Source organism: Mustela erminea, chromosome 9 (assembly GCF_009829155.1).
Source record: "Mustela erminea isolate mMusErm1 chromosome 9, mMusErm1.Pri, whole genome shotgun sequence".
NCBI classification, from domain to species: Eukaryota; Metazoa; Chordata; class Mammalia; order Carnivora; family Mustelidae; genus Mustela; species Mustela erminea.
The window spans coordinates 4,931,145-4,943,974 of record NC_045622.1 but is presented as its reverse complement, the minus strand read 5'-3'; the positions used below and the strand labels follow the sequence as shown (position 1 = coordinate 4,943,974).

Here is a 12,830-nt window from a genome sequence, read left to right as displayed (position 1 = left end):
AGTGCAAGGGGTAGGATCTGAATCCACTTCTTTCTGTTGCCACATTTCTGTTTCTAGTTGCTGTGATTTCTTTCCTGCGGTCCACTTTTTTTTCTGCCGTGCTAGGAAGGAGATGGTTCTCCCTACACTGGTGCATTATTGTAAATCCCCATGTCAGCGCTGCTCTGAGAGGACCGAAGCCTCCCTTTCTCAAGATTAGGGGCAGGAGGACTAAAGTCAGGAGGGTGGATAGGGACAGCGAGAGCAGTGCGCACCCATGGGTCCTCGGACGACATCACTTGCGCATCATCTGTATCTTTACTTCTTCCATGAGCAAAGTGAGTTATGCTGCGATTGAGGAAAGGCAGAGTTCGTGCATTAGAAGACAGATTTTATTTCATCGAGATAAGACATTAGTATCCATGTATTGTCATCATGTTTATAATTTAATTTTAGTCTAAGAAGAATAAGGTCTAATGAGTTAGATTTGTTCATGTGGAAGAATTCTCTGTGTGCCACTTAAAATCAGAGTGATGTCTTCTGACACTGTCATCTTCAGGTGTTGTCCAGAACGTCCCTCACGGAGCTCTGCTCTTGCACCTTCGTGGTCTAACCCACAGCTTTATCGAGCCCGACGGCACCCATGGCCGGGAAGCTGGGTGGAACGGAGTCCTCCCGACTGCCTTATCCTGTTAGAGTTGAGAAACATGATTTGCCAAAATCTGAATCTGTTCAAGAAGGAATTCACGTTGAAGAATTAGAAAATCACAAGTATAGTCAATTCCCATTATTTATATTCATTTTGTGGTTGGCACGTGCGATTTGCAGAGCTTGCTGCGGGCCTGACCTCTTGGGAAGGCTCCATAGGTGTTGGTTCGGTGCGGGAATGAAGATGCCTTGTGTCCGGTGTTTGTTATACCAGAAATGGAGTCATGGATGGCAGAGGGAAGCTGCTGAAGCTCCCGCCTGTGTATTTGAATGTATTTTGAGCAGCCGTCTTTGACCCTGAAAATATGTGCATTTTTTTGATATTTATGAGGGGGTATCACCTGGGGCATGCATTCTGAGTCTGCACACATAGGATTGCCTCAGAATTAAAAAAAAAAAAGTTTATAATATTATTACATGATTCCTTAACAAAATGTATTTTTTAAATACTAGCTTAAGCCCTCATGGAAATTGTTTTATAAGCTGCCTTTCATTTTTTAATTTCTTTTTCTTTTTTTATTAACATAAAATGTATTATTTGTTTCAGGGGTATTTTTCTTTTTTTCTTATTTCTTTTTTTAAAATTAGCATCTAATGTATTATTTGTTCCAGGGGTATCTTTTTTTTTTTTTTTTTAAGATTTATGTATTTATTGGAGAGATAGAATGTATTTATTGGAGAGAGAGAGTGTGTGTGAGAGGGAGGAGGGTGAGGGGGGAAGCAGACTCCGTGCTGAGCCGGGAGCCTGATGCGGGTCTTGATCCTGGGACTCAGGATCATCACCTGAGCCAAAGGCAGGTGATTAACCAACTGAGCCACCCAAGCATCCCTGCTTTTCATTTTTTAGATATCTTTAGTTACTCTTCATTTCTGTCATTAGCACTGGCTGCTGCCTTTATGTTCAGAGGTAAATTTTGTAAGCAAAGACTTTATACCTTTAGGAAACTTGCCGCCTTTCCTAGCAGTAGATGAGATAGTACGTACCCAGAGCTCAGCCCGACTCACTCACTAAGTGATGATTCTCTGCGTTGGTCTCAGACCACTTTCAGCCCAAATTTCTCAGATAAATAACTACTTAATACATTGTAGAGACTTTCTTGGGTTGCTGTAAAAAGTTGGGATTGCAAAGCTACTAATAATAATGATGCCAATTATCTGTTGATAAGAATTGGAGATGTGTTTGTTTAAGACCCTCTGAACATTTCTGTTTTTGTTTTGCTTTGTGTGTGAACCATTGACTACCCCAGTAATGGAAAGGACAGAATGGCCACTAACAGTGTGTGCGAAGTGCTGAGCTGTGTTTTCTCACAGGGTGTAGGAGATCATTACTACCGCTCCCATTTTACCAACAGGAAAACAGTCCCAAGGTTCCATGGTATCAGGAGAAGTGTTAGAACCTTGTTCTGGTGGCAGGGTCTTTACTCTGTGGCGTTCTGCTAACAGAGATCTTAAAGGCCGACTCTGCTGACAGAACAGCTGGCTGTCATCTCAGATGTGGCAGAAATCAGCTACTTGGCACATCATGGAAGCTTGTCGATGGTTTGCTAAGCGGCGAGGAGCAAACCTGTGAGTTCGCCTTCAGTTTCTCACATGCAAAGCGGAATATACGGTGCTGTGTCCTGTAACCCTGAAGGAGACGGGACAGACTCAGAACGAACGGCTGGGCCTTCACTCAGAGTGACAGACACTGAGGACGCCTGGATTTCTCTGTGTATCTAGAACCTAGGATGAGAAGTCGTGTCCCCGCTTTGTTCTGTGTAGTCGTTATAACATTTGCAGAGTGAAGCATTTAATACACATCATTTCGTTTGGTTTTCATCTCAGCCCTAAGAAGTTGGCATTTTTATGACTAAACAGACGTTTAGTGGCTTTCCTAGATCACTCAGCTAGTTTAGCTTGAGACTTCTGGTTGCTGTTTTCATGGTAGTTGACGGGCTTTGCCCATTCTGCGTGCTGTCAGCCCCTTACTGCCAGTCTCCTCTCCCCATCTTGCTGGTTTCCTTAGTAGCTTAAAAGTGTGGTATTTTTTTAAGTAATAAAACTAATACAGCTACAATTCAGAAAATGGACAAAAAGGAAAGGTGTTTGCCTGTAATCCTAACCCCCTAAAAGAGTACTTTGTTGTGAGAGATGTCCTTCCCGTGTTTTTCCTGTAACCTGTATCGTCCCGAGTGTGCGTACACCTTGATGACTCATTCGTATCTCTTCATACTTCCATGTGAGTGGGTAGCCTTCCTCAGTTCCTGCACTTGATAACACTCAGTGAGGGAGAGGCTACTGGATGCTTCCTCATGTTCAGTGTGGGGTTTTTATAAATGACGCAGGGACAAGCATCTTCCCTGAGAAAGTCTGACAGGAAGGAAGAACATGGGGTTTGGAGTGAGAAGAGCCCAGGTCTGAATCTCTGCACTGCCACTGAACTACTTTAACTTGGGGCGGATGACTTACCTGTGGTGAGACAAGTCTTCCTCATTAGCCGTGTAATAGCAGCAGCTAACTTCAGGGTGTGTGTTCAGGGTTGAGGTCTTTAATACAGAGTCTGCTGGCCTATCTGGTGGCTGTTCCAGTTAAAAGGCAATTCTGTTTTGTTTCTTTAGCTTCCTTAGCTTTTTTTGTCTTTTGGATAATTTTTTTTTGGATGAATTTTTAGAAGAATAATTATTGGGTCAAAAGTTATACATGTTTTTGGGGTGCCTGGTCGCTCATTGGTTGAGCAGCCAACCCTTGATCTCAGCTCAGGTCTTGATCTCAGGATCGTGAGTTCAAGCCCCGCATGAGACTGTGCTGGGCATGGAGCCTACTTAAAAAAAAAAGTTGTGAACATTTTATCCTCCTTAAAATGTGGTGCACCAGATGGCTCTTGGAAATCAGTGGCGTCCATTTGTACTGTCCTAGCGCTTCAGAGGCAGTTTTTCTTACTGCCCTCACTGTGGTGTGTTTTGGTTTTAAAATATTTTCAATACTTCACTGGAAGAAAAATGAAACCTTGTTTTGTAGTTTGCACCTTTGACCACTAGGTTGAATGTTTTTTCATTTTTTACCAGGCTTTCAGGAATTGCATGTTTAATGTTTTGTTGAAGATTTTAAAAATTAGTAAGTACGCATTTCAAGCCCAGCCATTGTGTGTTTTCATGTCACTGACTGTCCAGCACACAGAATTACGTAGCCTTACATGAGTCCTTTAATAAATGTATTTATAAATAAGCCATATTCTGTCACACTTGACATTATGCAATGTGATTAGGGAACCCTTCACATTCTGGGTGCTTTCCTTGGTTCCAAAGACTTACAGAAATTTAAAAATAGAAAGGGAAGAGAGCAAATTAATGATGATTTGACGAAGATTGTGTGTAAGACTCGGGCAGAATCAGCACAGGATGGAGGACGTGCACCAGGCACGAGTCCTGTCTCCCCTCGACCTGCTGGTTTGTGAGTCAAACCATCCCCGTCTCTTGTTGGCACGGGGGGGGGGGGGCCCATACAGATGTGCAGCGGCCTGGCAGTGGGACGAAGGACATTTCCTCTGGTTTGGTTTGGTTGCTCTTCTCCTTGTTCTGCCTTCTTGTGGTTTTCAGGCAATAACTTTCCTTCTTCGTTGAGCTCTCTCTCCTAGTTTTTGTTTTGTAGTAAGGTTTTTTCCTGTTGACTTTTAGCAAGATCTATAGCAATCTGTCAGAATTGGACCAACTTGAGACTTCTGACTCCGTTAACTGAATTTTATTGTGAAATAAGGTGACAAGCCCTGGAATGTAATACACGAATTATGTGAGTAGTATTGTCAGCTTGGTACTGTGGTTGCTGGCTCAGCAGCATAGAATATGGAAGAAAAGACATAAAAGTAGTAAGTCAGTTATGTATCCCACGGAGGTAGAGACAGGAGTCAATTGGGAATTGCGCTGCTGTTGTTAGGAGTGAGCCTTCGTACTTTCTCATCTTAGGATATATCAAGGGGACATTGCTGTGCTTTACCTCTAGCTTGGTGCCTTTCATTATGCTTCAAAGATTAATGCAGCCCTGGGATGGAATATAGAAGCTGTTTAATACCACTTAGAAATTGAGCAGATTCATCATTAAGTCTAACTAGCATGGCAGCGTGATTTAAGACTTGTTTTGACATGAGGACTCTATTCTTTTTCTGGGATAGACTGAGGGAACCCTAATAATCAGTGGTCACTGCATCTTAAATTCAAATGAGCAAATCCAAGCTTGAGGAGGCCGCTTCTGTCTGCTGAATTCTTTCACGTTGCTTCTTCTCTCTTGTAGAGAATGAGTTAAGAAGAAATACCTGGGGATAATTATTAATTAGTGATTTAATATTTCTCATGCCGCTCCCCACATCGTCTCTCAGTTTACCTGTGTACACTCTGCATTGCTCTGGTCCTCCACACACACACACACGCACACGTGCACACAGGATACTCTCGGGACTAAACAGCAAAACTGGGTACAAAAATAACAGCAGAGCTGGAGAGGAGAGGGACAGTCCTGCTTTCAAACATGTCAAGCAGAACCAGGCCCCTGCGGAGGGCGCAAGAGGCCTCCCTCCCTGGGGACATGAAGGGACGCTGCTGTTCCCCTACAATGGTTGGCTTAGACTAAAAGGTTTCATTAAATAGCATTTTACAAAGTTTGAATTCAGCACTTTATTCTTGATGTATATGGGTTAAGTGCTGAACAGAACAAGACTCAAAGCTTTAAAAAAAATGAAATTAATTATTTTACTTTTTTATTGTTTGGGGATTTTATTTTCTGATTGTACAGTCATATGTATTGAAAGGTAAAAAGAAGCAGGCAAAGACTGCAGCTGTCCTCCTGCTGTGGGGGCCAACACAGTAGAGTTTGTATTGAGAGACACCTGTAGCCCCCCACAATGGACCAGAAGTATGTGTTTTGGGGATGGTTCCCGTTACCCAAAGCTCTGGATTCTGGTGGGTGATGCACTGGATGCCAGTGGGGACTTCCCGTGTCCACCTCTGTCGTCTTTACTCTGCTCCTTGTATTTCCACGCGCGGCTCCGAGTTCGGTTCGACTCCGGTGCCGAGGGAAAGGCTGCCCTGCGGTACCCGGCAGGCCTTCGCGCCGGCTGGAGGGACTGAGACTCTCCCCACCTCCCAGCTTTTCCCACCGCCGAGCGTGTGGTAGCGGGTACGCCGTGGCTCGGGGGCTCTCGGGATGTCCAATCAACCCGTTCCGGAATTCTCTCTCTCTCCCTGCCGCAGATCGGCTGTGATCGCAGCCGGAGCCTCGTGGACATCTGCGGCGAGCGGCGCTTCCAGGCCCTGGTCGGGGACGCGCTGGCCGTGCCCTTGCGCAGCGGCTCGTGCGACGCCTGCCTCTCCATCGCCGTGATTCACCACCTCGCCACCGCCGTGAGTGTTGCGTCGGTCTCCCCAGAACTGCAGCTCGGGGCAGGACGTGCTCCCGGGTGGCTGCGGTGGACCCAGTCGCAGCTTCTCCGGTCGCCCCGTCCTCTCCCTGGTGGCCCGGCCCCTCGCCTCCTTCGCAGAGGAGGTGCGCGGCGCCCGAGCTCCCGCGAGGCCGGGGTGGGCGGGGGGACGCGCTTTCAGTGCCGCCTGGTTCTGCCTGCGGCCGGCCCGAGCGTTCCGAGGTCCAGGGGCTCCGCAGCTCCGCTGTCAGACGGTGGGGAGCTCCCTGGCCCAGGGCCCGCACTCGTCTCCCTGACTCGTCTCCTTCCTGCCGGCTTGTCTTCTTTTTTCAAAACTCAGGTGTTGAGGAGCTTAACTCATGCTTTTAATTCGTCACAGACGTTCCTGGTTTTGAAACAAGTGAATTTAATGTTTTATATTTTTCTTATAAGAAAAAACAGCTTGTTTTTCCGTGTGTCCGGGGTTTCTCCCCTAACCTAAGCAATGATTTTACAGACTCCCCCGAGCCGGCATTACCAGGCATTTCTGTACACCTGACCAGCTTACCTGAGTTCAAAACAAAATCAAGTGGATAACCACCTATGCTTCTTTCTGCTTTATTAACACAATTAAAAATGCCCTTTTCCCTATTTCTTTGACACTTTTCACTCCCTCAGTCACAGAACAAAATTTCCGTTTTTCTTCTTTTTTTGCTTTGTATTTTGCGAGATTTTCTGGGCTGTTCATCATAATGAAAACAGCCCTGTCTTCACTTACACTTTGCTGTTTGCTCTCTGCCTTTCTTCCTGGTCGATAAAGGGCAACGTGGTTTTTTTTCACTAGGAGCGCAGAGTGGCGGCTCTCCGAGAACTTGTTCGACTCCTGAGGCCTGGCGGGACAGCACTGATTTATGTCTGGGCGATGGAACAGGAATATAATAAGAAGAAATCCAAGTATCTTAGAGAAAACAGAGTTAGCCAAGGAAAGGAACAGGAGACGGACAGTGATGCAGCAGCAGTGCCCGAGTCACTGGGAGGGCAGGTGCCTGACGTGGGTGACCAGGACGCCCCATGTTGTGTCCCAGCCATTCCCGACTGCCCGGGGGAAGGGGGTAACACCAGCGATGTCACGGATGCCAGGCTACCTGTTCACACTAACAGGACTTCTTTTCATGCTCAAGACTTACTTGTTCCCTGGCACCATAAGGGCAGCCCTGGGAAGGACAAGCCCGTTGGTGCGGCAGGATCGGCCCCGGGCCCCGTGTTCCATCGTTACTACCACGTGTTCCGTGAGGGCGAGCTGGAGGCGGCCTGCCAGACCCTGAGTGGTGTCCACCTGCTGCAGAGCTACTATGACCAGGGCAACTGGTGTGTGGTTCTTCAGAAGGTCTGATTGTCTCCTTGAAGACAGAGACAGGCAAGAGAGGCTCACTTGGTTTCTTAAAGGAGGTTAAACTTACTGTCTTTTTCATTCAAGAGAAAACGAGTGGAAAAGTCCCAGAGGAGCACGCCTGAGAGAAATTTGGGAGCGGAGGTTACTCAGGACCCATCCTGTCCCCTGCTGTGGCTGACCTCATTTTATCCCCCTACATGGGGAGGAGCAGGGTGTTTGTACAAGTGACTGAGGTCGTCCGTGAAGTGTTTGGGGCGAGAAAACAGCACATTGAAGATAAACTTATGCTGTACATGTTACTGATTGACCTAAATCACGTAGAATCTTAGTGATGTCATTGTACAACATTTTAATAAAGAAAATATTCTTGGTCAGTAGAGAACTGTCTGAAGTTTTATCTTTGATGATTAACTCTGTGAAATCACAGCTGATAACACTCTGTCCCCTCGCCCTACTGTCACAGGGCTCGGCACATAGTAGGTGCTCGGTAAGATGTTAGTCCATCAGATAATAGCCACACCTCAGTAGGAACGTCATCCAACAAATCCTCACCGAACCCCCACTATGCCTCGGTTACTGTGCTAGGAACTGGGTGTGGGGCACCGAACAAGAACAAAAGCTCTTGCCCTCCTGGTACTTCGTTGTAGAAGGACAGACAATAAGCAAATAAATAGACACTGTGTGCTAGACGGTGCCGAATGCCCTGGGGGAAAGTAAGATAGTGGGAGGATATATGAGAACAAAAGATTTATTTTTAAATGGCTGAGATAACCGCTAATCCTGACGGTAGCTTATTACCAAGATTTAACTGGTCCCCCTAATGCATTGAGTTAGATGCTAAAGGCAACCCTTGTACACTCTTGTAATTCCTTTGTCGAAGTAGCAGAAGTTAGAATTGTCAGTCAGACCTAATTATGCCCGTAATGCTGAAGCTGCGGTGTCTCCATTGGGTATTTCTAGTTCATTCATAGTTGGTTCTCATCTGGGTGCAATCAGCAGTTTTCACCTACAACTATGTCGTAGTTACTGAGTTAACTTACTATTTACGTTGAGTTTCCAGAAGGAGTAAAGGTAGGAAGTTGACCATAGGTCAAACGATCACACAGAAAGGAAAGTTTTTTTTTTTCTTTAACCATTTTACTGCCAGCATGCATTGCTTTGTAGTAGTAATGCTTAAAAGACAACTTCAAGAAAAATTGCTTTCCATGAATGATGATGCCTAGATGATTGTATCTCTTGTTAGTGTTAGTGAGATTTGTTTTCAAACATCAGGCTTCCAGAAACTGGGGGTGACCAATAGGTCTTAGGTGAGGCCATGATTATTTTTGTCATGGAATTTCTCTGCAAGATTATAATTGTTCTCTCCAGATGAATTTATAAGGCTCATGATATGGAAAGAAAAAAAAACAGAGGGCTAAAAAGCAGTTTTAACCTGATAGATATTCTAGGACTTAATATCACAATTTGAGGTTCAGATCATGCTAATAACTTTTAAACTCTGGATGGCATTGATTTCCAGGGAAGACGCAAATATCAATATTACCTCAAGCAGAGGTAGAAAATAGAAAAGGAATTCAGGGGACGCCTGGGTGGCTCAGTTGGCTAAGCAGCTGCCTTCGGCTCAGGTCATGATCCCAGCGTTCTGGGATCGAGTCCCACATCGGGCTCCTTGCTCGGCAGGGAGCCTGCTTCTCCCTCTGCCTCTAGCCTGCCACTCTGTCTGCCTGTGCTTGCGCTCTGTATCTCTCTCTCTAACAAATAAATAAAATCTTTAAAAAAAAAAAAAAAAAGAAAAGGAATTCAGAACTTGGCTTTTGAATCAGATCTGAAGTTGAATTCTCAATCTGCCTTTTTTTTTTTTTTTTTTTTAAAGCTGTGAGACTCTGGACAAATTCTCTAACTTCTCCATGCTTCAGTGTCTCAGCTGTAAAGTTGGAAGATTTATTATGAAATTAGCTGAAATAATACTTATAGAGCTCTTACAGTGGTATGAGAACATAGTAAGCATTTGGGAAGAATGTTTATTACCGTTACTCCCAGAGAAAGCCCACAAGAGTTTTAGGTATTGAGTGATATCAAATCTAATTTATTAAAGATATAATCAAAACCTATGTTTTTACTGATTTTTTTTATCTGCTTTGTTCTTAACAGGTAAAACATATGTATCAAAAGTTCCCTCTATGATTATGAATCTGTTTGTCCTTCTAGGTCTATCAATAATAAGGCAAAACTGGAAAAAGTCCCTATGTCCATCAGCAGTAGTGAGTAAATGACGTTCAATTCATTGTTACTGCATGAGTGACGACAATGAATAGACTGTCTTACAAGGTGCGTTAAGCTGAGTCAAAGAAGTAATAACGGTATGACTTCTGCAGAGTTCAGGTGTGTCTTTTAAGACCGCCTTCACTTCTGATGCCAACTGCCAGTTCGGGGGCTCCCACGAGCCCCCTCGGGTTTGAGAATTTGCTAGAAGGGCTCACAGAACTCACAGAGACTGTTACACTCATGATCATATTTGTTATAGCAAAAGGATACGGATTAAAATCAGCCCAGGGAAGGGGTGCTTGGTGCCAAATACAGGAGGGTTGTGCACGTGGAATTTCCAGCCGCCCTCTCCCAGTGAGATTTCAACAGAGTGACTTCCCCCGGTGATAACTGATGGCACACGGGGCGGGGGGGGGGGGGGCGCGGGGTGCCAAGCAGGGAGGAGCTCTGGAGGCTGGGTGTTCAGATGTTTGATTGAGGGCCCAACTACACGGACATGGTTGACCACTCCTGCTGCTGACCTTTAATCGTGAGCTTCTCTGGAGGTCAGGCTGATAAGTGCTTGGCCCAGGGCCCCCAGGGAAACAGATACTGATCAGGCAGGACATTGTGAGGGCTTAGAGATCCGCTCCCAGGAGCCCAAGGCAAAGGCCAGACCTCTTTTTGAATAAGGTTAACTCTACTGCACACTTTTCTTCAGGTGAAAGTTTAAAAAAAACAGCAATATTCTACTTTTAAAAGACTTAGAGAACAGTGAATTTTTGAAAAGAGGAGTGAATGGGCCTTCTGGGGTGTTCACGGTGTTCTTTCTCGGGGGAGGGCATTGACATGGCACTTGCTTGGTGTTGACTCACTCACGTACTGAGTGTGTGACAAGACCCTTAACGATCTGTATTTCTTTATGTGTAATACAGACTTCAAACTTCAAAACAGTTTGGGGGGTGCCTGGGTGGCTCAGTCGGTTGAGTGTCAGTCTTGATTTTGGCTCAGGTCATGGCATCGAGCCGCGAGTTGGGCTCTGCGCTCACTGCAGAGTCTGCTGGTTCCTCTCCCACTGCTCCTCCCCCCGTTCATGCTCTCCTTTCTCAGGTTTATTTATTTATCTGAGTTAATTTTTTTTTTAAAGATTTTATTTATTTATTTGACATACAGAGATCACAAGCAGGCGGAGAGGCAGGCAGAGAGAGAGGGAGAAGCAGGCTCCCTGCTGAGCAGAGAGCCCGATGCAGGACTCGATCCCAGGACCCTGGGATCATGACCTGGGCCGAAGGCAGAGGCTTAACCCACTGAGCCACCCAGGCGCCCCTGAGTTAAATGTTTTAAATAGATTTTTGTGTCAGCTTCTATGAGGTATAAGTTACATATAATATTCACCCATTTTTAGTGTATACTTTGATGAGTTTTGACTCCTTGCAGCAGATACTCATGTTATCATTCCCACAATCAAGATAGAGAACATTTCCATCACCCTGTAAAGTTCCTTCTTGCCCCTTTGCATTCAGTTCCTTCCTCTTATGGTCAAGACTGATGTGCTTTCTATTGCTCTACTTTTGCCTTTTCTAGAATTTCTGTAATCATACACTTGTAGACTTTTATGTGTGTTTTTTTTTTCCCACTCAAGACAGTACTTTTGAGATTCATCTTTGTTCTTGAGTATATCATATCAGTAGTGTGTTCCTTGCATTGCTGAGTAATAGTCTGCTGTAAAGATTTATCATAGTCCGGTTGTCCATTCATCAGATGATAGGCATTTGGGCTATTTCCAGTTCAGAACTTGTGTTTGTTTTGTTTGGCTTTAAGCCTGCTCTGAACACTTAGGAGTGCATTTTTGTGTCTGTATGTTTTCATTTCTCTTGGGTAAATACCTCAGAGACGAACGAATCCTGGGTCATATAGTAAGTGTATGTTTAACTTGACACCAGCAAACTGTTCTCCAGAGTGGCTGTTCCAGTTTGAAATCCCATGAGCCGTGTTAGAGGGTTCAGTTACTCCACATCCTTGCCAACACTTGTATTATCAGTCGTTTTAGTGTTAGCCATTCTACTCTGTATTTATAATAGTATTTTCTGTATTTTAAATTTGCATTTCCCTAAACACAAGTGATATGGAGCATTTTTATATTATTTGCTATTTGAATATATTCATATGTGAAGTGTTGGTTCAAATCTTCTGTCCCTTTTTAAAAATTGACTTGTCTTCTCTTTAATGAGTTATGTAAGTTACATATATTCTAGATAAAAGTGCTTTATCATACATATACTTTGCAAGTATTTTCTCCCAGTCTGTGGCTTACTTTTTATTTTCTTAGGGTTGTCTTTTGAAGAGCCAGCATATTTTGATGAAACCCAGTTTATCCATAATTTATTAATTTTATAGATTGTGCTTTTTGTGTTCTATTTAAGAAATTTTTGCCCAATTCAGATCACTAAGATTTTCTCTTATGTTGTCATTTAGAAGTTTCACAGCCTCAGCCCTTACATTTAGGCCTATGATCTATTTCAAATTAATTTTTGTATACATGTCGTGAAGGTTGACTGACTTTTTTGCATGTTGCTATCCAGTTGTTCCAACATTTTGAAAAGATTATTTTTTTCCCCAAATGCATTGCTTGACACCATTGTGGAAAAACCAGTTGGCCCTATAGAAGTGGACATATTTCTGGTTAGTTGTTTGTTTTTTTTGTTTTGTTTTGTTCTATCTTTGTCTCTGTTTTTATGCCAGAACCTCACTGTTTTGGCTATGATAGCTTCGTGAGAAATTTGGGTATCACGTTTCCAACCTTGTTCTTTTATGCACTTAATCACAGCTTCAGAATACACAAAGCAAAGACTGCTGTTAAGTAAGTACAGGAAACATAGACAAATCTATAATTTTAGGTGGAAGTTTCAGTGATCGACAGAACAGGAACTTAGAAAATTAGTAAGGGTAGAGCAGACATGAACAATGCAACCGGCTTACCCTTACTGACATTTATAGAACAGTCCAGCCAACAACAGCAGAATATACCAGAGTATTTACTGAGGAAGACCATCTTCTAGGTCATAAAACAAGACTTGATAATTTAAAAGGATTAAAGTCATATAAAATATGCTCTCTGGCCACAGTGGAAATAAGCCATAG

At 44.0% G+C, this 12,830-nt stretch overlaps 1 protein-coding gene across 3 annotated transcripts in view; it reads left to right on the top strand.

The window, feature by feature from the left end:
- ALKBH8 (alkB homolog 8, tRNA methyltransferase) overlaps positions 1–7,822 on the top strand; it is a 51,643-nt gene extending 43,821 nt beyond the window's left edge. For 2 of the 3 annotated variants that reach the window (XM_032360573.1, XM_032360572.1), the window contains exons 11-12: positions 5,907–6,056; positions 6,897–7,822. In XM_032360573.1, the coding sequence (XP_032216464.1) occupies positions 5,907–6,056; positions 6,897–7,445 (699 nt within the window). In that variant the 3' untranslated portion in view covers positions 7,446–7,822. The remainder of the gene's footprint in view (positions 1–5,906; positions 6,057–6,896) is intronic. The other variant, XM_032360574.1, reaches the window with a different exon arrangement.
- The last annotated feature ends 5,008 nt before the right edge of the window (positions 7,823–12,830 follow it).